General features: G+C 39.9%; 1 protein-coding gene across 1 annotated transcript; it reads left to right on the top strand.

Moving 5' to 3' along the window:
* Positions 1-1600: 1600 nt before the first annotated feature.
* On the top strand, positions 1601-19459 carry LOC139926917 (cholesterol 7-desaturase nvd). Its single transcript, XM_071918781.2, has 7 exons — positions 1601-2006; positions 7461-7649; positions 7986-8164; positions 11214-11339; positions 12236-12355; positions 16805-16981; positions 19298-19459. The coding sequence occupies exons 1-7, from the start codon at positions 1601-1603 to the stop codon at positions 19457-19459; spliced, it is 1359 nt and encodes a 452-aa protein (XP_071774882.1).
* Positions 19460-27988: the final 8529 nt, after the last annotated feature.

Here is a 27988-nt window from a genome sequence, read left to right as displayed (position 1 = left end):
CTGATCTGTTTCTCTTCCCCATTGCCCAAGTTGATGTGTACCTAGCTTATATCAACATAACTCTCTCTGATGCCATTCAAGATATACTGCATGAATGGAAAGAATATTTTAATGTTTGAAATGAATGAATGAATGAAACAGCGACAATAATAATAATAATGAAAATCATTAGCACTTTTTGAAACAAATGTTATAAAGTGCTGTACGGCATTAGAAAAAATAAGATCAAGCTGGGCTCAAATCAAGATAAACATTTAAACAAGAAAATGAGAGCAAAATACAAAACACAGGTGCAAGAAAGTATAACAGAATACAAGATAAAACAATAAAAATGAAAGTGAAAACCCTAACCTAAGAAATAAGGGTGTGGGTATCCTTCTTAAGCTCAGCAAAAGATGAAAAAGGCAAATTTGGGAAATATTTTTCAATTGGTGGAAGCAGGACTGAACCACCCTCTTAACACTGAAACAGAAGTCAGAATCAAATATTACAGCCAGATTTCTAGCAGCAGGCTTTACATAGCAGATTATCAAATAACCCGGAGGCAGTCTGATGGAGGTGGACTAAACTGTTTTCATTTAATTGGAAGAAGTTATGGGACATAGATTTGGGTATCATACCTAGCAATGAAAAGAAATTATGATGATTACGAGTAATAAATTATCTAAATTAAGTATTGATGCATTTCTTTGTTTTTATTTTGTAATTTTGGAAGCCATGTGGGATTAGTTCAGGTTTTCCTGTTGGGCCCAGTCAAAACCCACACAGGTGAATCCTGTGGAACCTGTGGACAAACCCAAATACTAGCCATGTGGGCTAAAGTTAACGGGGGTTGTGTGGCCCCAGTGCAGATTACCCACTTGGGCCCCTTTCTTCACACAGTCAGAACCCACTTATGGAGCCTGGGAGTGGCAGTCTGTAGGGGTAAAAACACAAATGGGTCCTCCATGTGGACAAACTTTGGGGCCCACTTATCAGGCCTTCTACAACACAAATGGGCCATCATGGAAATGTTGGTTGGGTAGTGAAATAAAAACCTTACCAACCTTTTTATTTGTGGAATAAAGTTTACCCAGCTTTGTAGGCTGACATAAATCTTGATGACCTAAATGCATAGTAGCTATGAAAGTAAATATTATCAAACTGATTAAAGTTATATGAAGATAGGGTCTTGTTATAGGAAAATAAATAATTACTTTTCTGAAAATATAACTGATTATCCTAATAATTTTGGTTATTTGCCTCATGATAATCACCATATGGAGGCAGTCTAATTCATTATACCACTCGGTCTGCCCCGTACCTTTCACCTGTCTGCACCATGGGTGTGGCTTCAACCAAGTTGCGCATCTTGTTTCCAAGACGCCCGTGTCAGTGCGTGCCACTCCCCGATGACAAATATGACAAAATTGACAGATGCGTTCGGTAAACCAACCCGTAAATTTTGTGCAAGGGACCAAGTCAGTGGCGCGCGCTCTGTCACTCTGGACCGCAGTCCGCGACAGTGCGACGAGAGCGGAGAGAGTGACAAGACAGAGCCGCACTGCTGCACCGGACAATCCCCGGGGGAAACACCGGAGAGAGGATGGATAGTCATAGCATGTCCACTGGGAAGGTGGCTGCCATTATTGGGTTAGGTATTGGTGCAATGCTCATCATACACGGGGGAGACCCGCTGGACTCCATAGGTAATGGATACCCGATATGGAGGAAAACGGGACTGATTGGTGCTCCAGCGCGGGCAGTGGTTTGCATTATCGCCGGGGTTTCTCTCCTCGCCATGGGCTGGCTGTACAGGTTACTGTTCTGTCCGCTGGAGCTGCTCAGAGCCCCCGATGATGTGGGATACATCGCCGAGGATGGTCGCTCCCGGGCCCAGGCTGCGAACGAGGTCCGTCGCAGGAGAAAAACTGGCGAGCTGCCTCCCGTCTATCCAAACGGCTGGTACCGAGTGCTGGATTCACACATGCTGGAGCGGGGGGATGTCAAAAATGTTTCTGTTCTAGGTATGAATGACCAAAGCGCATGTGCCATCTTATTATAGCGTATGACGCTGGCTTTACACTATTTAGCCTACATTTATTTTTGGCTGTCAGCGCTGAACTGAATTGATTATTATCATATCCAGTGATATGGTGGTAAATAAAGCTGGGGAATCTATGACCATAATAATCATAAGGAAATTTAGCACCGATAGGCCTAAAATATTAATATATGCTTTCTCTTCCAAAGGCCCCTATCCTCCTACCTCCTTACTTAGTTTACTAATAATGAATTAGTACGTACTAAGATGTATAGCCTACTATAAATATATCATAGGCCTAAAGATTCAGCCCAAAAGAAACGGGAGGGGGGGACTTTATTCCCTGAAAGTGGGTATAAACTGTCAGATTGGCTCAGCTCAGCAGTGCCTGGGACAGGTAGTAAAGATGCTGACAGTGCACCTGCCAGTGTTTACCTGACCTGCTGCAAGCTTCAGTGTAGTATCATATTTAAAACCCCAAAGCTAGAAATGTGATGCAGATCAGTGGTTTCCAAAGTGGGGTCCGGGGGACCACCAGAAGACCTTGAGGGGGTTCAGGAGGAACTGTGATTTCCTTTGTTTTATTTCCCTTGCTAGAAGTTAGCTCAGTGACAGTATGTAGGATCTTATCTGTGTTTTACGTTGCTATAGGGTGGAAAAGCATATCTACACTCTTTTGCATCTTCTTCAGTTTAAGTTCGCTAGTGGTTAGTGAGACTGATCACATGACATCACTTGAGTGTAGCAACAGCCAGTGTGTGCCCATCAACATCCATGTGTCATGTCAGTGTCCTTGAGCAAGACAGTGAACCCCTGCCAAGTCATGCATTGTAAATTTGCTCTGGATAAATAAGAGTGTAAGCTAAGTGCCTAAAACGTAAACATGTAAATGTAAAATGTCACACAAATCAGCTACCCACATGACCCAAAACTCACATAGTAAATTACAACAACCTCTGACATAATCAAGAATAGCCATTGCTATTCTCAGGTGCACTGAAGAAAAAACATTTTACCTAAACTAAACAAGTGCTCCAAACTATTTTCAGGAGTCATTACATTAATTTACACCTAACTAACCTAAAGTTATTTTTTTTCTAAATCATACTGAATCTGAAAGAACTAGTATGCCAGTACCTGTATTATAACAGGTACTAAAGATAATGCACTTCTGAATATTCTTTTAACATCCATGTCAAAGTTGAATTAAACAAAGAGAAGTTTTCAGTGCCTCAGATTTTAATCATTTAACCACCAGGTTTTGCCACTGCTGGCCTTCCAGCTGATGTTTGTCAGTCTGCCTGGTCTTTGTTGTCCCGTCAGAGTTAGTTGTGTGATGTGGCCAAGTTGCCACAACAGGAGGGACAAGATCATGTTGCAATCGTGGTAATACTTTCAACATGATGTCTTCCTTTCTTTCTGGGAGGGCCATGAGAACAGTTTGCAGGTTTGGGTGCTTGGAAACGTTTTATCTGCAAATGCAGAACCCTCATTGTTCCATGTCACATAATCCTTAAACAATACATGTTTGTTTGGAAGGTGTCTTGGAGGCAGATGTCATGGTCACAAACCTTTATTGTGGTATTCGATAATTGCAGTGATGATGGTTTATGAAACCAAAAGCAAGGTTTATTTTGTGATTTTTACTACCATAGCCTATGTGAAAATAACTTAAAGCTCAGATATATTGTGCTGGAAGTGCCCAATTGAATTCCTCACATAAATTTGTTGGAACTAAAAAAATGTTTTCAAAGTTAAAAATATTACCCTTGAATTGAATGCACGAGGCTATATGCAACCTGAAACACATCGCTCAGCGTGATAGCTACTTTGCTGACTGAAGTTGTGACATGGCAGGCAGCTGAAGTGTACAGCACACTTCAGTAGGTACACAGTAGGCTGCAGGCGTTATATCAATTTTTAGCCAGTAGTTATTTTGGGAAAATGCACGGACCTGCAAATTAGCTGTTGTCGTACATTGCTATTTTGTCAAGCCCCCTATCATTGACAGTGTGTTCCTATCTGTGAGTTTTATCGCAGAACAAACGATGTTCCCAGAAAGACAGGGAAGTTTGGGTTACAATGACTTCGGCACCATGAAATTGTAATGGCAAAAAAGGTTAAGGACTTACACAGTGTTGACACTGTAAGGAGACCTGAATATGATTTCTTTGAAATCAGTTGTAACAAAATAATGAAACAGATATGAAAAATAATTTGAAGGGTGAATTATGTATGCAGAGAAACATGATGTGTGAACTTCCTCTGCCCATCAGTTCTTCACTTAGATTGCGTTTTGTTACTAATATCTGTAGGTCGTTACGATGTCCACGCTATGCAAGCATTAGGTGGCTCAGCTTCATGCGGGGGGGTGGGGGTGGGGGGTGGTGGGGTTACTTTTTTGCCTATAGGTTCAGCTCCAGGCTGACGAGGTTATTGGACCTAAGAGCCAACCTCCTTCCACAGTCTCTCTCTCCCTACAGCAGCAGTGCCTTTGTTGCATTCTGCTGTTTTTGTATTTTCTTCATTTTTGTAAATATATATATATTTTTTTTTATCCTAAATTTGTGTTGCGTCCTTCATTATGTTGTGGCTTTGGTGCTGGCCATAACAGGGGGTAAATCTTAAAATCTATATCGCCCAGCCTTTACCACAGGCATTAGATGAAAATCAAAGGCCTAAAAGCCTGTATAATGTAACAGCATGGCACTTTAACACATTTAGAAAAAATTCTATTCTATATGATAAAGTTTCTGATGGCAGCAGTGCTGATCTAGGATGATTGAGACAGACTCTTCGACGTGTTTATGATAACCTGACAACCAAACCATCCTGCATCAGCTCTCTCTCATTGTAATTTACATAACAATCTTGTCATTGAAAACATAAAATTGTTTAATATGTCATAGTCTCAGGTTGATGTTGTAAGGGTGTTTGATCAATGCTTTTTTCACTAAACACAAATAGCTGTGTTTGAAAGCTTAAATTTGTCATTGTCTCATGTCGTCATTTATCTCAGAACATTTTCATCATGGCACTTGATACATAACGATCAGGTGTTTGAGGGCTTAAATTTGTCATTCTCATGTTCAAATGTAACGGGACTGTTTGATCTCTTCACAGTGTTTCTTTGAGTGTGTTGAGCTTGAGTTCAAAAGGGTCCAAAGAGCACGGGGCTTTGATGTTTCTCTCACATCTGCCAAAAACAAACAACAACAAAAAAAAACAGCCTATGAACAGTTTAACATCTAGCCAAGATACTCACCATTTTAAAAAAGGGACACCTGCTCTTACAAAATGATTCAGTGCATAAAATTAAAATACATTTGAAAAGATTGTAGGTAGCTCAAGCTTTTGTTTGACATGATGACATCCTGACAGATTGGGTCCACTGTATTTTGGAAAATGAATGATTAAGTTCAGATGATTATCTTCCCCAAAGAAAACAAAATTCCATTTTTGTCAATATTTTCCCCCTGCTCTCCTTCCTCCCACACTCCCTCCCCAGTTTTCAGTGCCAATTCTCCCGCCAGTCTCCGACATTTTGCTGTCCCAGATTCTGTTGACCCAAATCAAAATTGGGCTTGTTCTGCTCTGTTCCTTTAGTTCTGCGTCCTACTGTGAACAACCGCAGTGCCTCGCTCATAACTTTTCTGTCCAGTCCTATATTAAATTCTGCTTAGTATGCCTTCACCCAGTTGATGTTTTTTCTTGGGATAGGGGTGTATGAAAACATATTGGAAAACATATTGTCATACAAATGTATGACTTTTTATACACAATAACACAATCTGCTATATGGATTTTTATACAACATAATCTGCCATCTGCATCAAATTTTCAACAATCTCTTAAGAAAATTAAAAAAATAACGTACTTGTGGCTCACGATTTGCAGCCATCACATACAGCCAAAATTACCCGAGAGAAAACTGAACTTGAGAAAGCAAAAAAATGATTTGTGAATGACTGAAACAAAGTCCGCAAAGAGAAAGATTGACAAAATACTTAAAGCTAGAACATTTTGAAATTCAAAAAGACTATTTTTTACTTATTTTTGGTTTAACATTTTTTTTATTTATGTATTTGGTCAACAGTATTTTTACTTAACTTAATATTTTACAGGTTTAGAACTGATTGTTTTGCTCTCAACTCATAATTATTTTGTTCATCATGGTTTTGGTTCTTGATTTTAACTTACAATGACTACTTTTTGGTTACAATAATTTTTGTTTCATTTACAACTTTTTCTTTTTCAACTCAAACATATTGGCCCTGATTTGAACCCATAGGGGTGCTTGTCAAAAAGTCTCACTAACATAAAGAAAATTCTCTCTCAGTGAGGACAGCAACTCCCAAAGGCAGACTGCAACATTGTTTCTCTTAAAATATTTTGCAGGTTTAAACAAATTTATTGTTAAAAATAAAGAGAGCTGTTTTAAAAGAAACAATGTTGCAGTCCGTCTTTGGGAGTTGCTGAGTGAGAATTTTCTTCATCTTATTTTGGATTTCTCAGGATTTAGAACTGGCTGATCGGTTGCTCTTGGTCACCCAGCCTGCGCTAATCTGGGAGTAATCTGAGCGCTGTACTGTAGGCCACCCAAATGTCGAGCCAAATACAGTAGGTACAGAGTAGGTACCTGCCTCTGCCTGGGCACACCTTCTACTCCCTTCATCCATACATGCACCATACAGCGAGGGGGTGGTTTACAAGATGTATGAGTAATCTATTCCTGGAACCTGTTGAGCCCATACCAAGTGTAACCAAACATCCAAGGCATGTGATTTTTGAATTATGGTTTACAACCCAATAGTTGGCACTAGCATGGGACAGTCAGGTTGTGGGATGATGGCAGCAAAATGCAAAAGAATAGTTTAAGTTGCATGATTAACTGTAAGTATCCTAATATCCATATCCAGGTGCAAGATGAATTATGGATACAGGTCATGATAGTATTTTTTACAAACAATTTAGGACTAGTGGACTAAACATATAGGGGTTATTTCGGGCGAGTTGGTTTTGAAAGCATGGATTACCACACTACAAGTGGACACTAACACATTTTGTCAAAGTTCGACTTCAAGATGTACTGATTTGCTCAAAATAAGAGCTCTGGTAGCGGGTTCCACCATAAAAAAAATTAGATGTAGATTTGTCATTGAAGATACCCAGTGGAGGTGAAGAGAAATGCAGCCATATCATGACTGAATCAATAAAGTTGTATAGGTTGACTGATGTTGATTGGAGCTATAATTCAGTGAAATGTGTTAAGCTGTTTTTGTTGTGCCAATTTATACTTTTGTTATACTTTTATTCTCAAATCTTATGTTAATTTCCTACATTGAGTATTACTTTTCCCATGTCATTCAAAAGTGAAGGCTTCGTCTAAGAGCATGTCTTAAATGCCTGTCCCAACTGTAATTCATTTCACCCCCAGGTGAGCAGGTGGCAGTGTTTCGGGGCCAGGATGGGAAGGCATATGTGGTGGATGCCTACTGCCCTCACCTGGGTGCCAACCTGGCTGTCGGAGGACGGGTGGTGGGGGGCTGCATAGAGTGCCCATTTCATGGATGGCAGTTTCGGGGTGAGGATGGCAAGTGTGTGAGGATCCCCTATGCAGAAAAAGGTATGAACTGAATGTGATTTCAGAGGAATGATCACTTCATTCTGCATATAAGTATGTGGCATGCACACCTCAACTTATACAGATATTACGATGACTCGTAAATCAGTTTTAGAAACAAAACTCAATTCGTAAAAAATACAAATTGTTACACCCTTGTAAATGTTGACATTTTATAAGGTCAGGAGATGGCTAATTCCTTGATTAATCCCTTCCCTGTCAGAATGTACTGTGTAATTCTGTAAGCTGTCTTTGCATCAATGTCACCAAGACAAATTCCTGCACCTTTACTGTATTTACAGACTAAAATGACTGATTCAGATTCCATTTGTCCTTCAGTGCCAGAGTTTGCCAAGGTTCGCTGCTGGCCGAGCTGTGAGGTCAACGGCCAGATTCTGGTTTGGTTTCACTGTGATGGAGAAGATCCTCAGTGGACCATCCCAGAACAGGAGGAGATTACAAAGAGCGTGTGGGTCTATCGGGGAAGAACTGAACATTTTATCAACGCCCACATAGAGGTAGGTGCATGTGTGTGTGCATGGGGAAAAGACTAAGTTGTTAGGTGGTTTATTCTGTCTGTGATTGTGTTTGCATAAATCATCCATGCAGTTATTTTGTATAAAGAAATTCATACTGACTTTTCTCCTTTCCCCGACTGTTTGTCCCTATAGCCACTGTGGCTGCTGTCTGCAGGGAGGGAAAGTGACCACTAGCGCCCCCCAAACTGATGCAGCAAACAAGAGAAAACAAGCTTAATGCTAGTTTCAAGCTCGCCACATTGGTTTCAGCAGCCACCTGTGCATAGGTTGGCCACCAGCATGACCCCAAAAAGAGGACACCTCTGCGGGGCAGGCGGAGTGGGCAACACAGTCACAGCTGCAGCCAGTTTGTGTGTGTATAGACCGTAAAAAATACCCATAGTACCAATTTGGCTGCCGCACGTGCACACACACAGAACCCCAAACAGATAAGAGGTGATGTTGACAATAAATAAAACAAAGGGAAAGGCTACAAATATTTGTCTATACCGACTATGAAATCGATTTTTCTTTATGGCAGTGAAGTCTGGGGCTGCTTATTGAAGTTCAACTACAAAACAGAACAGGTTACAGAGAGAAGAGCCTGCAGGTTCTGGACTCACCTGGTTCATCGTACTTATATATTAGAATCAAAGCAGTGGAGCAGTTGAATTAATCTGATTTTAACTAATTTAAATTGAATTGTTATTGAATGTGTACCTATTATGTTATTGCTGCTAACACTGATATTTATTATCAGTGATGTATGGCAAGAAAAAAAAAGACAGCTATATATCGAGTGTCCAATTCACTGTATTATAATATACACCTTGGCTACAATAGGCTGCAACAAATATTATGTTGCTGTCTTTCACATTAAAAATGAACTATTTGGAGAATTTACATTAATACACAGCCTGCCAAAACTGTCTAATTAATGAGGCAATACTTTAAACGCATTAGTGACAATTAAAAAAAACTGCCAGGTTTATAAAAACTGCCAAAGTGGGTCTGGATCTTAACGCCGGGCTCAGGACTCAGGGCCTTAGAGGAGGTCCGTGTTGTTTGATAAACATCAGAGCAGATACATGAATGGGTGATCAGAGTGGAGTTATAATTAGATTCATGCACCTGAAGCCGCGCTTGTATTCAGCCGAGCTGCATGGGGTGAGCAGAGTACAGCTGTTAAGGAGTTTAAGTTCAGGTGGAACTTTTTTCCCGCTACAGTCAATGAAGTCCCTGAAGGCACTGACCATGCGGAGGCACACAGAAGGCTGAACCTCCATCCATCTATTCATCCATTTTGAAGCTGCTTGTCTCATAGAATCCCAGTGCCCTTTTCCTCATATCCAGGGGGTAGAGGCTCTGGTCAGCTGTCTGCCTCCAGAACTCTTGTATGCTCCAGTCAGTCTTTGTAGTCAGACTGAGACTGGGCTTGCTGAGCTGAGCTGAGCTGAGGCCTGTACATCTATAATATGGAATACGACATTCCATATTATTAATCAGGCTGGTTAAAAATCGCTGTTGATTAATGGCTCCAATTTTAGCATGGTCTATCAGAGAAACGGACCTGAGCTCTTCGATGCAGTGATTTCAGCCTCAAGTGTTTTAGCGCCGGGTTTCTCTTTCAGACTTTCAATGAAACAGATGCTGCGTTTGATCAACTTGAAGCTGTGCGCTTCTGTAGACACTCACAACGAAGCGTCAGCTCAGTCACTACATCATACATAAGGCCCAAGTCAATTATAAGCTGTTTTGAGGACAACCCTTTGAGCATACCTTCATATTGTTTCCTCTCTGCTGTCGTTTGTGTGTCATCTACAATGGCCTTTGCAAAATGAGAACAGAGTGCTTCAAAATTGTCCCACACTGCTGCCACTGTGCGAAATGAGCTCGCCACACACCGTATATCAAGACCGCATCCTATTTCGGTTACTTGCTGATGCAGCTCTTGTGCTCACTCAGCTAGTTGTCTCTTGTCCTGTGGAGATCGACTGTATAAACTGTATAATTTGCCCATGAATGAGTGAAAGTAATTAATCCCACCAACTTCTGACTTTCTACCAAGCATTACACTCGCACCATCACTGGTGAATACAATCAGGTATTTCTGTAGGTAATGGTTATCAAAACCATGCCCATTCAAACACTCTATACTCTACAGACTATTAACAGTATGTCTCCGCCTTTTAGTCTGAGAGCTCGATCAGGTCTAAAAATACATACTGCAGGTCGATGCCTTTGTTAGTCTCTCATTTCTCACAAGTAAACAATCAGCGTCGTTTTGGCACTCAGACTTGAGGAGTTGTAATTATATGGAGATATTCCCTTTGATATCCTTAGTATGGCTGAAAATAGTTTTGCGCATCTCACCTGCAACATGATCAGGTGGCACTGTATCTAGAATGGAGGCCAAGTCGTATCCACACTGTTTAGCTGTCGCAGTTCAAGAATGTCAAAATGGTCAGAGAAGGGCCAGTCTTTAATGGCAAGATGGTAAGCGGACCTAAATACACCATTTGTGGCTTGCAGGTAGGGTGCATTCATTTTGTCACACATTTTCTCAAGGGTTTATTCTTTGGATGTGTCAGCTATGTGATGGACATTCACATGAGCTTGAGAATTTGACAGCCAATCACGATGCTGGACAACTTTGTCCCCAAAAAAGGACAATCTACACCAAACCCAACACATAGAAGCACACCACTATAAGTAGTGGCTCGATTAAATATTTCTCATGAATAAATAACTACATGAACTGTACTATAACAGTTTAAATAGATAAGCTTATAAAATCTATAACCTACAATAATGTTTATTTGAATACAACATTATGAAAAACTTTGTCTTAATCATTTTGCAAGTAATTACAATCAATAAAGAAAGATTTTTTTTATATATGAAAAAGTAATCCCTGTAATGTTTCATTCATTGTGCTCTGTAATATAATTCAGCATCAAGCTCCCTAAGGAGAATTGGAGAATTTTGTAGCCAAGCTTAGAGCGCCGTCACCAGCGGTTGTCATGGTGACTTCTCCTCCTCCCTACAGGAGATTCCTGAGAATGCAGCAGATATCGCCCACCTGGCTCACCTGCACACACCGGGCATCGTCAGCGGAGTGGATCTGCGCTACACCAACAGCAAAACATGGGAGTTTGTGCGACATGACTGGAAGGTAAGAAGCTCTCATGATACAAAGTGTGAAGTCCAGAGGTAGAAAGTAGCTAAATACAGATACTCTACTGAAGTACAGCTTAATGTCTGCCACTGTGGTACATGGTATGTGGGACATTATGTTGTCATGGTGACGTCTGTGTGTGTGCACTGTGTACACCACAGTTTCCCCCTATAGAGTAGATGAGCTGATTATTTTGGAGCATCTTGCTGGATAAATTGGGGTGATATGATCTCTACACCGAATCCTTGTGGAACCACTTTGGATAAGCTGCAGGCATCAGATGGACTTTTGAATGAGGCGTGTGTAAAGGAAATTGCCCAATCAATGAATGAATAGCCCAATCAAAACAACATAAATGACCTGAATGAATTACCTTATCTAAGTCAGCTGAGGATAGGAGGGGCTACATTTTCAAGATAATTCTCAGCTGCAGGAGGCACGATTGCACATCCCTTTTAACATCAAAATCTCATCAAAATTGAAATCAAAGAACACCACAAGGTTTTTAGCTACAGGTTTCCTCTTTGTAGATAACTTCCCCAGTTCACTGTGGATGATAGTCAAAGAGTCAGGAAGATCAAACACAATTTCAGATTTGTTGTCATTTAATTGTAGGAAATTCTTGGAGATCTAGCACTTAATTATCTCTTGCAGACTGTCAAGACAATTGGGGTCACTGTACTTTAATTGGAGGTATTCTGTGGCTGGGTGTCATCTGCATAACAATGGAAAGACCCATTATATTTGCAGATAATATGACTGAGGGGGAATGCCTGTGTCTGAATGCCAACCCAAAGTAAGTGTGTGTGTCTGTGTGTGTTTGTGTGCGTGTGTGTGTGTGTGTGTGTATGTGTGTGTGTGTGTGTGTGTGTGTGTATGTGTGTGAATTCAAGGTTCAATGGGAGCCAGAGTCGGAGCCCAACAAGCACTGTTCCCAGATGTTGGTGAAGCATGCTCTCACTGTATTTGGACGTCACTGGCCTCTGCTGGATGTTGATGTCGTGGCCAGACAGGTACAGTTCAAAGACCGATCTTTCAGCTACGTTAAGATTTGGGGTAAAATTTGCCAGCAATGGGCAATGAGTATGAGAGACTGGGCGATAGGCAAAGAGGGCAATGGGCAATGGTAACTGACAAATTTGACAGTTGGAGGAGTGAAAGGCCGCCTCTTTTCTACTGAAAATGCAATAATTTAATCATTTTATCAAAGTTATCCAGTGCAATTTCAAAAGGCTTATGTATGAGTCTGTTTTTTTCACAAAAAAAATAGTCTATTCTACTGGCATCCAACAGCTAGCTAGCTTGCTAGATTAAGTGTTATAAAAAGAGCCACCGCTAGTGTTTCCTTGGTGTGTTTACTATTTAGTAGCAGTTGGACCATTTCGAAAATATTTTGGGCTGAGGACCGGTCACCTGACCTATTTTCTTGTCTCTGATTGGTTGATGTTGAAACCTTGCCAGCAAACCTTGCTCTCCAACAAGCAAGTCAGTGAGAAAATATTTTGCGAGTAAATTTTACCCCAAAATTGCACTAAAAATGTGCCTGTGTATCATTAACAGTTCACAAGATAGCAAAAACACAGACAGTCAGACAGTCTGTGTCTGTCTCTCTCTCTCTCTCTCTCTCTCTCTCTCTCTCTCTCTCTCTCTCTCAAGCTGGTGGCATTATCTTACATTTTAGGGATTAGCTGATGCTCTTATCGAAAGTGACTTGATAAGCAGTGACTTCAATAAGCAAGTGTCTTGCTCTTCAACACTTTGACAGGACACATGGACGTTGATGGATACACACTGGCTGTTGAGTAGCACAGTGATAAGACAGCAAACACCAAAATCGGGGCTACCAGAAGAGGGAGGCCAAGGCCATAATGTGCACAATTAACAACAGACATTGCTTTTGCATAGTGTTCGGCATACACGTAGCATACAAATGCCTGGGGATAAAGATTGGTTTAATGTACATACACTGTCCACTCCTTTGTATTGACTGGTCACCTCAACTGATTTGACCCTTCCTTTCCCTTCTGGGAAGTTTAAAATCTCTGCCTATGTTAAGATAATATTTGTCTCTCTCTCTTAATTCCTGTCTTTCTCTTCAGCATCCAATCAAGAGAAGGCACTTGAGAAAGTCAGACTTATCATCTAACCCTTAACATATACTGTCAGAAATAAGGGTACAGTACAAGTCCATTTCTGTACCCAAAGGTACAGTTGTCACAAATGTACCCTCAAAGATGCACTAGTGGTCCTTGTCCGCAAAAGGTCCATATTTGTGTACATTTTCTTTGAGTTTTATATCTGTAACTTTTCAAACGGTACATTTTTGTACCAAAGCATCAAAGCACATTTTTGTCCCTTGGGGTGATAACTGTCCAGGGTACAAATATGGACCAGGCCTAAGGCTACAGTATTAGTACCCTAATAGGGTACAACCCCAGCGACAAGCATTTGTACCCTTTTAGGTGCATACTGGTACCTTGTTGTCTGAGAGAGTAGGGATACAGACATAGACAGCATTGTAGATACACTAAACATGTCTCTACTTTAATAAATGCCAAAAGATTTTTCAGAGAACAACAAAATATGAGGACCTTTAATAAAACTGAGTCAAGTTATAAAAGCCTAGCAGATGACGACCAAGGCTACCGAGTGACAAGCCGGGTGTCGGTTACAGCCACTCTGCAGTCAACAGAAATACATCACCCTCCCATAGGAACGGCCTGTCACACAGCTTTGTTACCTTTTGTTTCTTCTTTCAAAGTCTTTCAAAATAGCTGCCTCAGCCACTATGGTGGTGCTGAACAAACTCTTTGGCATGTTGAGAAATGACCCACAACTCTTGCCTTTAGTAGGTTGCATCATGGTATGGAGCTGCGGACAAACCAGCACAGCATCTGACATCTCACTGAACAGTTAGGTGCCCACAGAAGCATGTTGAATGAATAATAATAAAAGTAATATCATTATAAGCTTTATTTATATAACTCTAACTTTAAAACAGTGTTTAACAATACTTTAGCAATACATAAGAAAAAAAAAGAACAAAATAAAAACAAATTATGTAAAAGCTTGCCGGACGCCAAAGTCATTAAACAACAAAACCAATCTAATTTTTAAAAAATTAAAAAAGTTGGTAAAAACATATCTGAAGCAGCTTTTTGATATATTGCTGTAGGTTTAAATGTGGATCAGAGATAGGCCTAACATTACATTCTTAGATACAGGTTTGATGTAGAGAGTTAACAGACCAAGAGACAGCTGAACTGAATATGTTCAGGGCCAATAACAAAGACCTTTTTTTTCAAATTTACTTGAAGGAGGTTTTGGGACTTCCCGTTTTTCAGTCATCTGATACCATGACCACAGTTTAACTGAGAGATACCGCTGAAGCAGAAGAAACATAATCGAGACTGAAAGATAAAATAGGAGCTAATGGTTAGAGAGACCAACTGAAAAGGTCACAGGTTCAATCCCTTTAACAGCCAGTGTGTCGAAAATGTCCTTGTTGTAAGTTTCTCTGGATAAGCCTAAAATGCTTATAAAGTGTAAAATGTAAATGTAAGATGAGAACCAGTTCTGGGCAGCGCTGGATATACCAACATCATTCTATCTGTTAGAATAAATAATTAATCAAATAAGTTAAGGACTGGGGTCAAGGCAGAGTTTTCTTTTTTTTTTTGTTGTTTTTTTCAGGAGAGTCTAATTTGTATATTCAAGACTGCAACCAGTGGAGAGAGTTGTTCACAACAGAGAGTAAGCAAAGGCCTAAAGCCTCATGATCTCTTTGGAGAATTCAGAGGAAACAATATCTAGGGGACTAGAGGACGGTCTCATATGTCATGCGGTATCCTTAAGGTCCTGCACTGAAACTGGCAAAACAGCGGCTTAACCAGTCTAGACTGGGGCAGAGTGTATCAGGAAGAGAAACGGCAGATCTGATACCATCTATTTTCTCAACAGAAAATGAAAAAACTTCTCACAGTCAGCAATAAAAGAAGCAATAACACCAACAAGGGCAGGTTTCACAAGGCAGCCAATGGAACTAAATAAAAAAACAATTGGTTTATGAGAATTGCAATGGAAAAGGGAGGACAATTTTGAAGCAGATTATTAAATAACACACAATATACTTATGATGATCAATGGTCACCTTTAAGAGAGTGTAAAAAATAATACAATGATGATCAGAGACAAAACTGATCTCCATAGCAACAGCAAATAGATTCCAACCATTGGTCAGAATTTAATCGAGGGTGTGGGTTGTAGGTTGAACCAGGCACCTGATGTACTGAATTAAAAACAGTATTTTAATATTAAATAATTAATTGTCAAAACCACTTTAGAATACATCTACAGTATATGAAAGTTGAAATCACCTACAATGACGCTTAGTCATGGCTCCTGTCCTGACAGGAAGATAACCACACATAGAACAGGATCAGCATATATTTTGATCATATTTAATGTAATGAGCCACATTTTAAATACTTTGGAGGACATCAGAGAGTCCTCCACCATACCCACTGATCCTGGGAGAGCCAAGAAATAAATTGCTTGTTTGAGGTTTTATAAGAGCCAACTAAATATTCCCATTTTGTAAAACATCCGTCTTTTTTAGGGACCTGCACAATAATCCTGAGGTTTTGAGGACAGATACCACCAGTCCCATAGAAAATCACCACCGGTTCAATGTTCTTCATTTTGCTAGCAGATCCAATAAATGTAGCAAATGGTGTTAACTACTCTATTGAACTCTATGCATTTTGAAAGCTTCCTCCAGTTTGAACTGGAAGATCAGAATCACTTTCAGGTGCCGCACACGCTGCAGCACCTGCCCTTTTGTCTCAAGATCTAGAAGTGCTCTTTTGATTTGTGGTTATTTCCCCCCTTACACTCCAACAGCCGAACCCAGAAAGCAATTAAAACACATTGTTTCAACACAACTAACTCACACTGTAGTTGCACATCTATTTAAATAGCTCTTATTGAACAATTATTACAACATTTCAGTAATAATAGTCTTGTTTAGCATTGCTCACACACTTCCATACTTTAGTGTTGCTCACACACTTCCATACTTCCACACTTCCAATTCCATTTACTTTGCTTGCTGCTGGTCTTCTGCCACGTTCAAGTCATCAATCAATCAATCAATTTATCACGTTTTGTCTGAAGAGCCATATTTATAGCTTGGCAGCACCTGGCCTTGTGACAGTCTGTGCACGCCACTGGTGACATTGGTGCAGAGTGTTTCACAGTACATATCGTATGGTACATCGACAACAGTATTTGTATGTAGTGTAAGGAGAAAGTGAAAGAGATACTATGGACTGTAGATTATGCACTTCGCTCTAAATATTTGCATTCAAAGTTCTGTATCCATTCTGTACTACATCCAAGAATATGTGGTTTACGTTTACCATAAATGTTAACTTCGCAGTAACCTTTTGTGTTGATCTTAGGTTGGCCCAGGAGTGGTGTTTCTGCTGTTTGACCACAGCTTCCTGGGTCGGGGTGTGATCATGCACTGTGTGACCCCAGTGGAGCCTCTGCTGCAGTGCGTCTCCCACACCATCTTCTACCAGTCCAACATCCCACCACTGGTGCCCAAATTCATCCTCAAAGCAGAGTGTATTCAGGTACAGTACCCCTTACCCTCTCTGCTTACTGTAAAGTAACCATGGAATTATTTAACTTTCATCATATATTTAATTGAAAAAGGAGTTATTTGTATATTTTAGGAATTTAGCTGATGCTTACACAAAGGAGTGTATGATTCAGAGCCAAAGCAATCTGGGCAATAGATGTAATAGATGCAATAAAACATACATATGACCCTCATGTATGGAAATGAGAGCTGAGGAGAGAAGATAGAAAGGTTTTTGTTGTTGTTGTGGTTTGTTTGTTTGTTTGTTTTTACTTCAAAACAGTAGCGTAGAGCAAGTAACAGCTGAGGCAGATATGGGAAACGGGGCTGTGGCTCAGGTGGCAGGGGGCCATTCATATAATGTAGCTCTACTAAGTAGCTCTACTTAACATTTTGAAAGTATGCTTTTAAGTGGGTGAAAATGTAAATTGAATAAGCTTCGTTTGTTTTGGTCTATTCTTATTTATGTTAAATATCTCAAAACTACCCTGAATGTTGATGTTCACAGTATATTAAGCCCCAAAGGTATACTGACACAGTTAGGGCAGCAAGTGTTGAAAAGTCTTGAAAACAACCCAAAATCTGTGATAAAGATTTTAAGTGTAGAACTGTACAGTTATAGAATTTCAACAACACGAATTACTTGTCCTGACATGATAGAACCGCATGCTGCTTTGAGCGGCTAAGCTTAAGTCTACCTGCCTTGTCATCATAGCTGCATGAAAATGAAAAATGAAAAACAAATGAACAAATGAAAAACAGAAAATTAAATTTGTTCAGTAGATCTTATATCTTAATACGTAATGGCCTGCTGTGTCATGCTGAAGTGAATGTTTGACTTTGAAGATAACACCGGTGTAATTTTAGTTTTTTCCTGTCACCATTAATGTTCATGAAAAGTCTAAACACACTGATGTATTTGCCAGTCAGAAGCTGCTGTCTGTTCTACTGCAGGTTTGCCCTTCCTCCTGCGAGTCATAGGCTCCCATTGCTTTCAAAAATACATTAAAAACAGCTAACAGAGACATACTGCTGCACTGACTAACGCTGTACATGAGTTGAGTTGAGTTGAGCTGAGTTGATTATGTTCTTGCTTACAGTTGAATAAACTCAATAAAAGCAGAATTTACATAAGACTAAGGGCCTATATAAAAAGTATGCAGACAAATAAATATATAAAAACATCCTTCTTCCTTCTCTTCCATTTCCTATTTTCTATTTTCCTATTTTTTATTTTACATCATGTTGAACAACACATGTATTGTATTTTTTCCTAACATGACTTTATGGCACCACAGTCATTTTAGTTGCAATCGTATCAAAAGTCGTTACATTCTGCCAGAATTGAATGTGAAGAAATCATTGTGTGTATTTGCCTTCCACTCTGCCTTAAGTTTCATTTTGCCTCTTCATTGCCACCAGAAGTAAGAAACAGTCCGCAGTAATGGGAAAAAGTCCCCATTAAACTTGATAATTAACCGCATGATTCAATTCAATTCAATTCAAATCACTTAATTTTCCATGAGGAACTTCATTTGTGCAATGTACAGACAAGACAAATAGGACAATCACAAGGCAATCATAGCACAGTCAACAACATAATATATAATCATTGTCTGCAACCATGATGAAGTCATGTTAAGAAAAACTGCAACACACATATTGTTCAATGTATTACATTAATCGAGGCAGCAGTATGTCTTCTGGGAGCCGTTTTTTAATGTATGGGGCGGGTTAATGCATGTAAATAAATTATTAATTACATTAATTAGGGTAACACTTTACAATAAGGGTACGACCCTTAATTAGGGTTAGTTAATGATTAATAAGCATTAACTAACCCTTAATTAACAGTTAACTAATGTGTCTGGTAATAACTTACTAATGGCGTTCATGTTAACTAAGGTATTATTTTATACATTATTTAATAGTTTATAAAGATGACTATTAAATAATGTATAAATGAATACCTTAGTTAACATGAACACCATTAGTAAATGATTACCAGACACATTAGTTAACTGTTAATTAAGGGTTAGTTAATGCTTATTAAGCATTAACTAACTCTTAATTAATGTACCCTTATTGTAAAGTGTTACCTTAATTAATTATAAAACAAACCCACAACACCTCAAGTAAAAAAGTATTTGTTAAAATATTCATTCATATTCACTCAGTGTTTTGTCATTGCCTTAGGGTTAAGGGTAAGACAAATGACTATCAAAATAAACAATACTGTATGTGAATGGCCTACTACTTAGCTTAACTTAAACTGTATCTAACTTTCCCCCCCGGTGTCTGTGTCCAGTTTGAACGGGACGTGATGATCTGGAACAATAAGAAGTACATCTCCAAGCCTCTACTTGTGAAGGAGGATTCGGCCATCCAGAAGCACAGGCGCTGGTTCAGTCAGTTCTACAGCGCCAACAGCCCGCGGCTGCACTACCAGCACGACACTCTGGACTTCTGACCTTCCTCATGTATAACAGGAATGGAGAGAAGAAGGACAGCAAGGGACAGGATGTGGGGTCGGGGGTTGATATTAATCAGAGAGACAGTCGAGGATTGATTTCTAACTGTCAGATCATGATAAATGAGTGGGTAAAGGAGACCTGTTCATTGGTCCTGGATCAGGTATTATACTCCAAGAGGTGCAGGTCCTGGCAATGAAAACTTGTCAGATGAGTTGGGCTGATGGGATGGAGTATAGGGTCTTCTGTTGAAAGTGGAAATGCCTAAACCTTAAGTTATAACATATAAAACCTCCTTTACTTTGTCTTGTTTGAACGAACAACGGGACTTCCCAGCCTCATGTACGTTAAGTGCCTAAAGCTATCATGTCGGCCTGCTGGATTGGTGGGACAGGATGATAGCAGTGCTTCTGATTCAGTGGATTCAGCCCATAAATGTGAAAATGTGAAAAGACCCATCGCTAGTGATCAAAGCAAGCAATACTAAGAAAAACACCAGAATTGCCTAGCCTTGTAAAGCTGACAAGAAGACCATTAGATTGTCGAAGCCGTGTTACTCTGCAATATGTGGATAATTATATATGCTGTGATATGTATTGCCAGTAACAGTCTTGTGCTTGAGTGATAGCTTCAACTGATGTATTCATATCTTTTCTACTGCATGTTTCATATAGACTTCATATAGCTCTGCCACCTGGCTTTATTTTGATCAGTGCACCCAGAGGCACCGTTGACGCATTGCTATGTTAGGAAATAGGTCAGTGAGAAGGCTTCTGTTGCTGCAGTGTAACTCACAACACTTCATGATTTGGTATCAGATTCTTTCTCACCTTGTCCACTTTAGAAAATATTAATCTCAGCTTTCCAAACTATCAGGTTAAGTCTTTAATGTTTAATCAAGCTGGGCTACCTGCCTCAACTTCAGGTACCTGCAGGTGTGTTTATTTTCTGAGGAATATCTCAGGTTTCTCAACAGCCAGCTGATAGTGATTTTGTTCAGGTTGCTGAAGCAGTGTGCAATGACAACTTCTATCTTTTTTTTTTTTACATTGAAAACATCTTGCAAGTAAATTCATCCCATATTGAGCATTAAAATGTTATTTTATTGTGTTGAGGTTGTTTTAATGCAATTCAGCTTGTTTCAGCAATTTATCTGAAGAATTTAAGTGAAGTGATCTTTATTTTGCGAGGCATTGTCACTTATTTCAAGACAATGATTGAAACAAATTGAATTGTATTGTAGATTTTTTAAGATGTAATGTGAGATGAAATTCTTGTAAGATGGGCATTTTTGCAAGTATGTGAAAACAAGAGCAGCTTGTATTTCTATAGCAATATTTTTGGCATGAAAAGGGATCCATATGAATATGCAAAGAGAATATTTTATTTGTAGGATTATTTTTGTTTTCATAGTTTGTACACCCATCTCAAGGGTTATTATCAAGAATAATTTATAATTTTGTATTTTGACAGGCTTAGCCTTTTTCTTTTGATTTCATGCTGTCATTGGTTCTTAAAAATTATCTATGGCTATGCATTGAAATGTTTTATCATGAGTAATGATCTTTTCATGTATATTTATTGTTGACGGCATTTCAAGACTGATAAATTCAGTGAGACGGCATTGGAAGGGTTTTACTGCTGATGCAGATGCATTTGTTTTCTCTTGCAGATCTGTATGTAAGACAGCGATATGCAGTTTAAGCATTGTGAAGCTTTCTTGCAGTTTAAGCATTGTGAAGCTTTCTGTTTGTTTGCTTGTTTTGTTCTAGTTGGAGATTACAGACTAGTTACTGACTTCACTGATGACTGCAATGCTGTGAGGCTTTACCAAATTTTAGTGTGCCTGCTTTGAAAGGCGACTGTATGTAAAGGCAATAATGTAATAATAATTGCCTTTGTGATGGGACTGGCTTTCTGGGATTTTATGGCATTACTACTTTTTCTATTTATTTATTGTTTTTTATTTAGCATCCTTTGATTTTCAGGTGTTCATAGAAGAGGGATACATTTCCAAGTAAATAACCAGCAAAGTTAGAAAGCACAATACTCCATATGAATATCAGATGAACCTCTCTCTTCTGTGTCATCTGAACATTAAAAGTTATTTTTGTAATTGGATGATCTACAAATGTTTATGTAAATATGCAGAATAAATCTGTCTACTCTGCTATAATGTGTTTGCTCATGCATTTCTGCACTGGCAAAAGAGTACTGTAACACATGAAATTGAGTGGAATGGTGAAATGTTCATTGTACTACTTGGCCAGTGGCACTTCTCTGTGGCTCATAATGTTGCTTATCACTCCTTATCTGTGAATGTGCTTATCGTAGCTGGGGTTATAGAGGGAGAGAGCTAAGTTGCCTTTGTTATAAATAAGCATTACATCAACAATTGGCTCAGTTGAGTTTTGTCCAAGGAGAAAGTGGACTGACTGTACTGAGGAAACATATTTTCTCTTAGGACCCTGTTATATTTTGGATTAAATATAACACAGGAAAAACATGTTCATGGATGAAGCAGATGCCCTTCAAACTGAGGAGGAAGATGTTGTTACACTGGAAGGAAAGCACCGGCCTGTTCTGGAAGACAGTTACCATGGAGTGTTATCCACAACCGGGGAAACAGAGGAGCGGGAGGATGAAAGCGGCTCGGCCATGCGGCCCCTGCTCCAGCATCAACAGCAGCAGCACAGCCGGTATGAGAATCACAAAGTAGACACGCAAACACCAACAGATGGGGCTGACCAGAGGACATCTGTTCCACAAGAGCTGGAATCCGACGGCGCAGCTCAGCCTCGGTGCAGTGGAAGTGTCAGCAGCCAGTGCAGCAGCAGCAGCAGCAGCACTGGGCACGAATGCCCCATCTGCAGCGAGCGGTTCGACTCGCGAGGAGATCACCGCATTGCATTATTGAACTGCGACCACACGCTGTGCCATCACTGTTTAGCCGGCATCCTGAGGCGGGCGAAGGATCCCAGCCGAGTGCAGTGTCCCTTTTGTCGGCAGAACACCCCCTCCCCGCAGTGGGAGATCCAGAGGATGCAGGAGGAGGTGTACAGTAACAGCGTCTATGAGCCCGGGCCAGGCCGTGCTTCTGGCCCGATCAGTCCCGGCCCTGAACCTCGAGCCGTGACGGAGCCACCGTCATGCTGTTTCGCTCTGGAGCGGCAGCTGGAGGCACACGCACACAGAAACATATGTGGATGCTGCAGCTACCCCTCTTGCCTTGTCAGAGCGCTGAGGCTGATGCGACACCACTCACTCTGCTTCTCCATAACGGCCCTCCTGCTTCTCTTCCTGATGTTGATGGGCTGTTTTCTATGCATGGATGTTCCTTTCATGAGTCTTTCCACAATGTTCAGTGATGAAATGATATAGCAGCTACTTGGCACCTGCAAAATGACTGCCGGCTAGAAAATAACTGTCTATATTTGAGAGAATGCAATCATCTGCATTTTTAAATATTCAGCAATGAACATCATGCAACAGTTTTTTCTCAAATGGATATCTAACATTCAGGAATGAATCTATAGTTTGTCCTAAAACAATAAATTGTTGATATCAAAATCTTTATTCAATCATTCCATTAACCTCATTTGTTATCTTTCATATCATGTAGTCCAATAAATGTAGACTCACCCTTGAACTCTGAGTAATTTCTAAGGAGCTATAGCAGTCTTTTAGATGTCATACTTAGACGCAGGATATGATGGTAACACTGGCATAACCATGACATATTTATGTCTGTTTTGAATCTTGCCCACCTAAAGCTGGCAAAAGTCATATGGACTCCTAAATAGGAATATATGTGAGTGCATCTGAAGATTTCATTTTCAAAATGATGAATATCTATTAAAAAATAAAAATCATTAGCTGAAGTTAATCACTCAATATCTCGATATAACTAAAACGTGAAAGATCCAGTTTCTAAGTGTTTTTTTTTGTCAACCAAGGCCTTTTGTTTCCTTTACAGAGTGCCATCACTTTGTAAGATTAGGTGCCACAAACAGCGGATGTTTCATTTTGGAACAAAACTCTTCATGTCTTTACAGTTTCTGGGTCCTGCACTGATCTTTCCTCTTTGACCTACTTCTGCAGTTGCTCGCTGCTGTTGCTGCTGCATATTCTTAGCAACAGAAGCCCAGCTGGATCTGCTTTCATAGTCCGCATGAAGGAGCCTTGCCCTTACAATCTTATCCTTTTTATCCGTGTTATTTATTCAAGAGAGAGAGAGAAAGAGAGAGCAATTATGAAAGCTGAGCTAAAACTTCTGCTCTTCTAGCCTTTTTTCTTCCTTTCTTTTTGTTTTTTTGTTAAAACACTTGCACATTTAAGTTTGTCACAATGCATTTGTTTTAATAAATTGATTACTTTGGCTAGAATTTTGTCCTGCTGATTTTTGGCAGTGTGTGGAGTATGCTTTGACGTTTTTTTACTGATTCAAAGGGAAACCAACTAAGGATTACCTTTAACCTTGCACAATAAAAATAATAGAGGAGAAAACTAGGATAGGTTAGGTTAAAACATAAATCTACAATATTAACAATTAACACTTAATAATCTATGGCAAAAGAGATATGAAATAGTTAAAAGTTTTGAAATGTTGCCCTCTCTGATATTCTACAGTATGAGTATTACAGCTTTAGTTGAAATGAATGTGATATTTCACTTTGGTAGCACTTTTTCACTTCATGGTATGCGCACCTCCGCAGAGTAGCCTAATTCTGCAGCAGGCATCCTGCAGCATTAGTCGACCTGCAGATCAGTGCTGGCAGTCAGGCTTTCTTTTCCAACATCTCAAAATCAACGAATGCAAAGAAGCAAAATTAGTTCATTGAAAGTGTGAACCTGTGCTGAGGATGGTCTGTGGACCGAAACGTTCACTTTTTGTCACTACACTGTTGACACTACACTGCATATTTTTGCACTATGTAAATAAACCACCCTCTGTTGCATCTGAAAAGCCTCTTTAGTATGTTGCCAGTGAGTGCTTTCTTCATCTCATTGGTCTTTAGTCAACAAAGCCTTTAGTCAAGAGCACAAACGCCCCCCTCATGTTGTGGACTTTCAAGTGGGAACCTGGACACTACATGAAATAATATTACCTGGATCTGCTTTACCTTGTTTATATATCTAAGAAGCAGGATTTTTTTTTAGACTAGATCTTCAATACTACATGTTCCCACAGCAGCCAGTGTTGGTGGTTGACTGTCCTTAATTTGTACAAATGTATATGCGCTGATAAGAGAAAAGGCTCAACCAACGTGAAATGTTGCTTCAAACTGTTGAGTTGAATATATTGTACACCAAATACAAAATCAGAAATAATAAATGTACAGGAATCTTGTCTTGGGGACATTGATGTAGAGACATAACATTGACAGCTGAAAGAAACATATTGTACCTCAGGACCTCACATATAATGCAAAGAGACAATCCAAGACACATGATGGACAGTAAACTATACATACACTCAGCATGTACATTCAATATGCACAGCCTGTCAAAAGTAAAGTACTATTTGATTTATTTAACGTAAAATAGCTATTTACTAATACTTTGGATATACTGTATTTATTCAACACTCAGCTTCATGTTCATCAAAGTGTTTTCTTTGGTCTGAAGAGAAGGTTTTGCCTCTGGGACGTCCTGCAAGAGGCAGGCAGAGCATCTCTGAGGAATGCCTGGAAAAATTGACTGTTCGCATGAAGAAAGTGTGTGCAGCAGTTACAGCTGCTAAGGGAGTTTTTTTTTGATGAATTTTGAACGAATAGATTAATTGTTTTCGTGTTATCATCACAAATACTTGCATGCAGAATTTTTTTTTCTCAAACTAAACCTAGTTAGTCTTTAATGGGGTTAAGTTATTGTAACCCGACAAAGAAAACATGCTTATTTATTAAACATTTTCAAAAGCTATATTCCCCACTTTGGACAGGATCAGATGGTGTAGTGTTTAAGACCCCAACCTCTGACAGTACACAGTGTATTGTCTCAATTAGGAAAATGCAAAGGAGAAATAACAGTACGCTCTCCGTATTGATCAGTTGGATTTTCAACCATATAGACCACAAGGTTTTGCTGCGTGTTTCGGAGTAAAGATGGAATCTAGCCTGGAAGATTCTCTGTATTCTCTGCAGCATGAATACTTCAGCTGGGCATTGGGACAAGCAAGCATCGACGGGCTCACGCATCCATAATTTATGCAGGGACTTCACACTACATGAGAAACACATCAGATAGGCAGGCATCCATCTGTGGATGACGCATTGAGGCAATCCATTTTCCAGATCTCAACCACAGTATTCCTCCTGCATGTTTATGTCAACAAACTGGCAGACTATGAACTGCTTTGCTCTTACCCTTCATTCAGCTAATGTCACAGGCATCAAACAACAACTATACAGATTAATTCTGCAAAACGCTGCTTGATGCATTACAGTCATCTCAGACCTGTTGTTATTTTCACTTCTTCACTCCACTCGACTACATGCGTTCAAGTCAGAGCTCACATGCTCTGAACACGCTTGTATTTGACGCAAACAGCAACATGAGAGTTGAAGACACGCAGTTTGTAGGCAAATACACTGCTGTCATGCTAAGCGCTAAAGCATGTAGGAGTCAAGTGTGACATGCTCTCTCTGTTCCTTCTTCCCCTTTGCTCCTCTCTTTCTGCCTTTCTTTCAAACACACACACACACACACACACATAGACTGATAAAACACACTTGTGTCCTTCTCCTTCCCTTCGAATGTGTGGGTGGTGTGTGTGAGTCTGTGTTTCTTCTGTGTGGGTGGACTGCTCAAAGTGTGAACTGAAGAGTGTGTCCATGTGTGTCTGTGTGTGTGTGTGTGTGTGTGTGTGTGTGTGTGTGTGTGTGTGTGTTCGTGCATCTGTGTGTGCGAATGTGTGCACACTTGCATTTGAGTTTGTGCATGCACTTTAGTCTCATTGTGAGACCGTCTCACTCGTCTTGAGTGTTTGTCCTTACGGTAGGGATACGGTATGTTGCTCTGGCACCAAACAACATTATATAATGGCTGCATTGCAGATTGGTCCAGCTTTATTGATGTGTGAGTGTTAGGTGGGTGGGCTGGAAGAGGGACAGGGAGGGAGGGCCCCATAACAACATATAATAAGAGGCCTTAACGCTGTCAAGCCCATCCCGTAAGTGGCGAGTTTAACACAAACTGGCTGTGGCAGTCACCCCCAGGCTGGGAGGGTAATCATTAGCAGCTCTGCTCAACACTGCACAGGAAAATACAATTTCAAGATTACTCACCATATCAGCTTAAAGTGTGGGTTGGCTTACTGCATTAGTTTATTTTCTTTGAAAATACCCTGTTATACAATGCTTTTGTGTTTAATACAGCTTTGTCTGAGGGGGTTTTCTTGTGCAGAATACTGAACAAGCTTAATTGTTTTCCAGGAGTCATTTTGAAAGAATGGGAGGAATTATCCTGTCTGCAGCCTAAATAACATCCACTTTTACTTTATGTGATATTTTCCATGTTTAAAGTTATCAAAAATGAAAAATCTTATCAAATCATATTGAAGTAATATTGGAAAATTAACCAGCAGCTGATAGGCAATGTTGATTTCTTCAGCCTTGTTATTAATTTATCAGCTCAGTGGAACACAGAGCAACACCACTGTGTTGTTTGATTCATAATTCAGTAGACTGATTTTACTGCCCTAATTTCCAAACCACCTTTTTCAATTTTAGTTTCTAAGCCATCATTCTTGATATTCATACATGGAATAAACACACCAGGCCCAGGGGTAATTCCCCTCAGGATAAAATATTTAAATATTTGACTATATTAATAATTGACTTAGAAATAAAAGAATAAACCGCTCTTTCATACGGCCTCTCTGACTGAGAGGTCTTTTTACCTTTCATTTTTGCGTGTTTGTCACTTATGTGTTCTGTTAAAGTGATTTATTTCGACATGTCCTGCTGTGATGAAAAAGCCTACTGTAGGGAGTGCCAAGGAGTATTTCCTTAACGTTAAAATCCCCTTTGTGTGTGTGTGTGTGTGTGTGCGTACGTGTGTGCGTGCGTGCGTGTGTGTGTGAGAGTGTGTGTTGTAGAAGTCTTGTTTCCTAGGTAACCAAGGTTGATTCCTTCTGCTCATGTAGCTGTGGGGATGCTCCGGTTACTTTAACACTCTGCTCCATCTCCTCAAACAAGGGACGGTTTGCCTTCAATAAGATTACACAACATCCACACAATCTGATTTGCTCCTGTCAATACATGCATGATTAAATAAAAAAGAATGCGCGTTACTCTCCGGGTTTGTCACGGGTGATGGGTGCTGTTGTCGCAGGCCAAGCCGTGCATCACCCAAACTGTGTCGAGGTGCGACGGCGTGGCGTGATTGAAGAGGCATGAGATGTACGGATGACACTGACATGGCTGCGTGATTAATTAACTGTTTGGTGATACGGAGAGCTACACATGCCAGACATCCCATCCCTTCCCTTCCTCTTGGAGTGGTGAAAAATAATTTGCATCAAGGCC

This window comes from Centroberyx gerrardi, chromosome 2 (assembly GCF_048128805.1).
Source record: "Centroberyx gerrardi isolate f3 chromosome 2, fCenGer3.hap1.cur.20231027, whole genome shotgun sequence".
NCBI classification, from domain to species: domain Eukaryota; kingdom Metazoa; phylum Chordata; class Actinopteri; order Beryciformes; family Berycidae; genus Centroberyx; species Centroberyx gerrardi.
The sequence above is the reverse complement of the archived record's forward strand: the minus strand, read 5'-3'. Positions and strand labels throughout refer to the sequence as shown.

What these genes read in the sequence shown, in the direction of transcription:
- LOC139926917 (XM_071918781.2), top strand. Translation starts at nt 1,601, where the DNA reads ATGTCCACTGGGAAGGTGGCTGCCATTATTGGGTTAGGTATTGGTGCA. An exon ending in TTATCAACGCCCACATAGAG is followed by an intron (nt 8,165 to 11,213) that starts GTAGGTGCATGT and finishes TCCTCCCTACAG; the next exon opens with GAGATTCCTGAGAATGCAGC. An exon ending in TTGTGCGACATGACTGGAAG is followed by an intron (nt 11,340 to 12,235) that starts GTAAGAAGCTCT and finishes TGTGAATTCAAG; the next exon opens with GTTCAATGGGAGCCAGAGTC.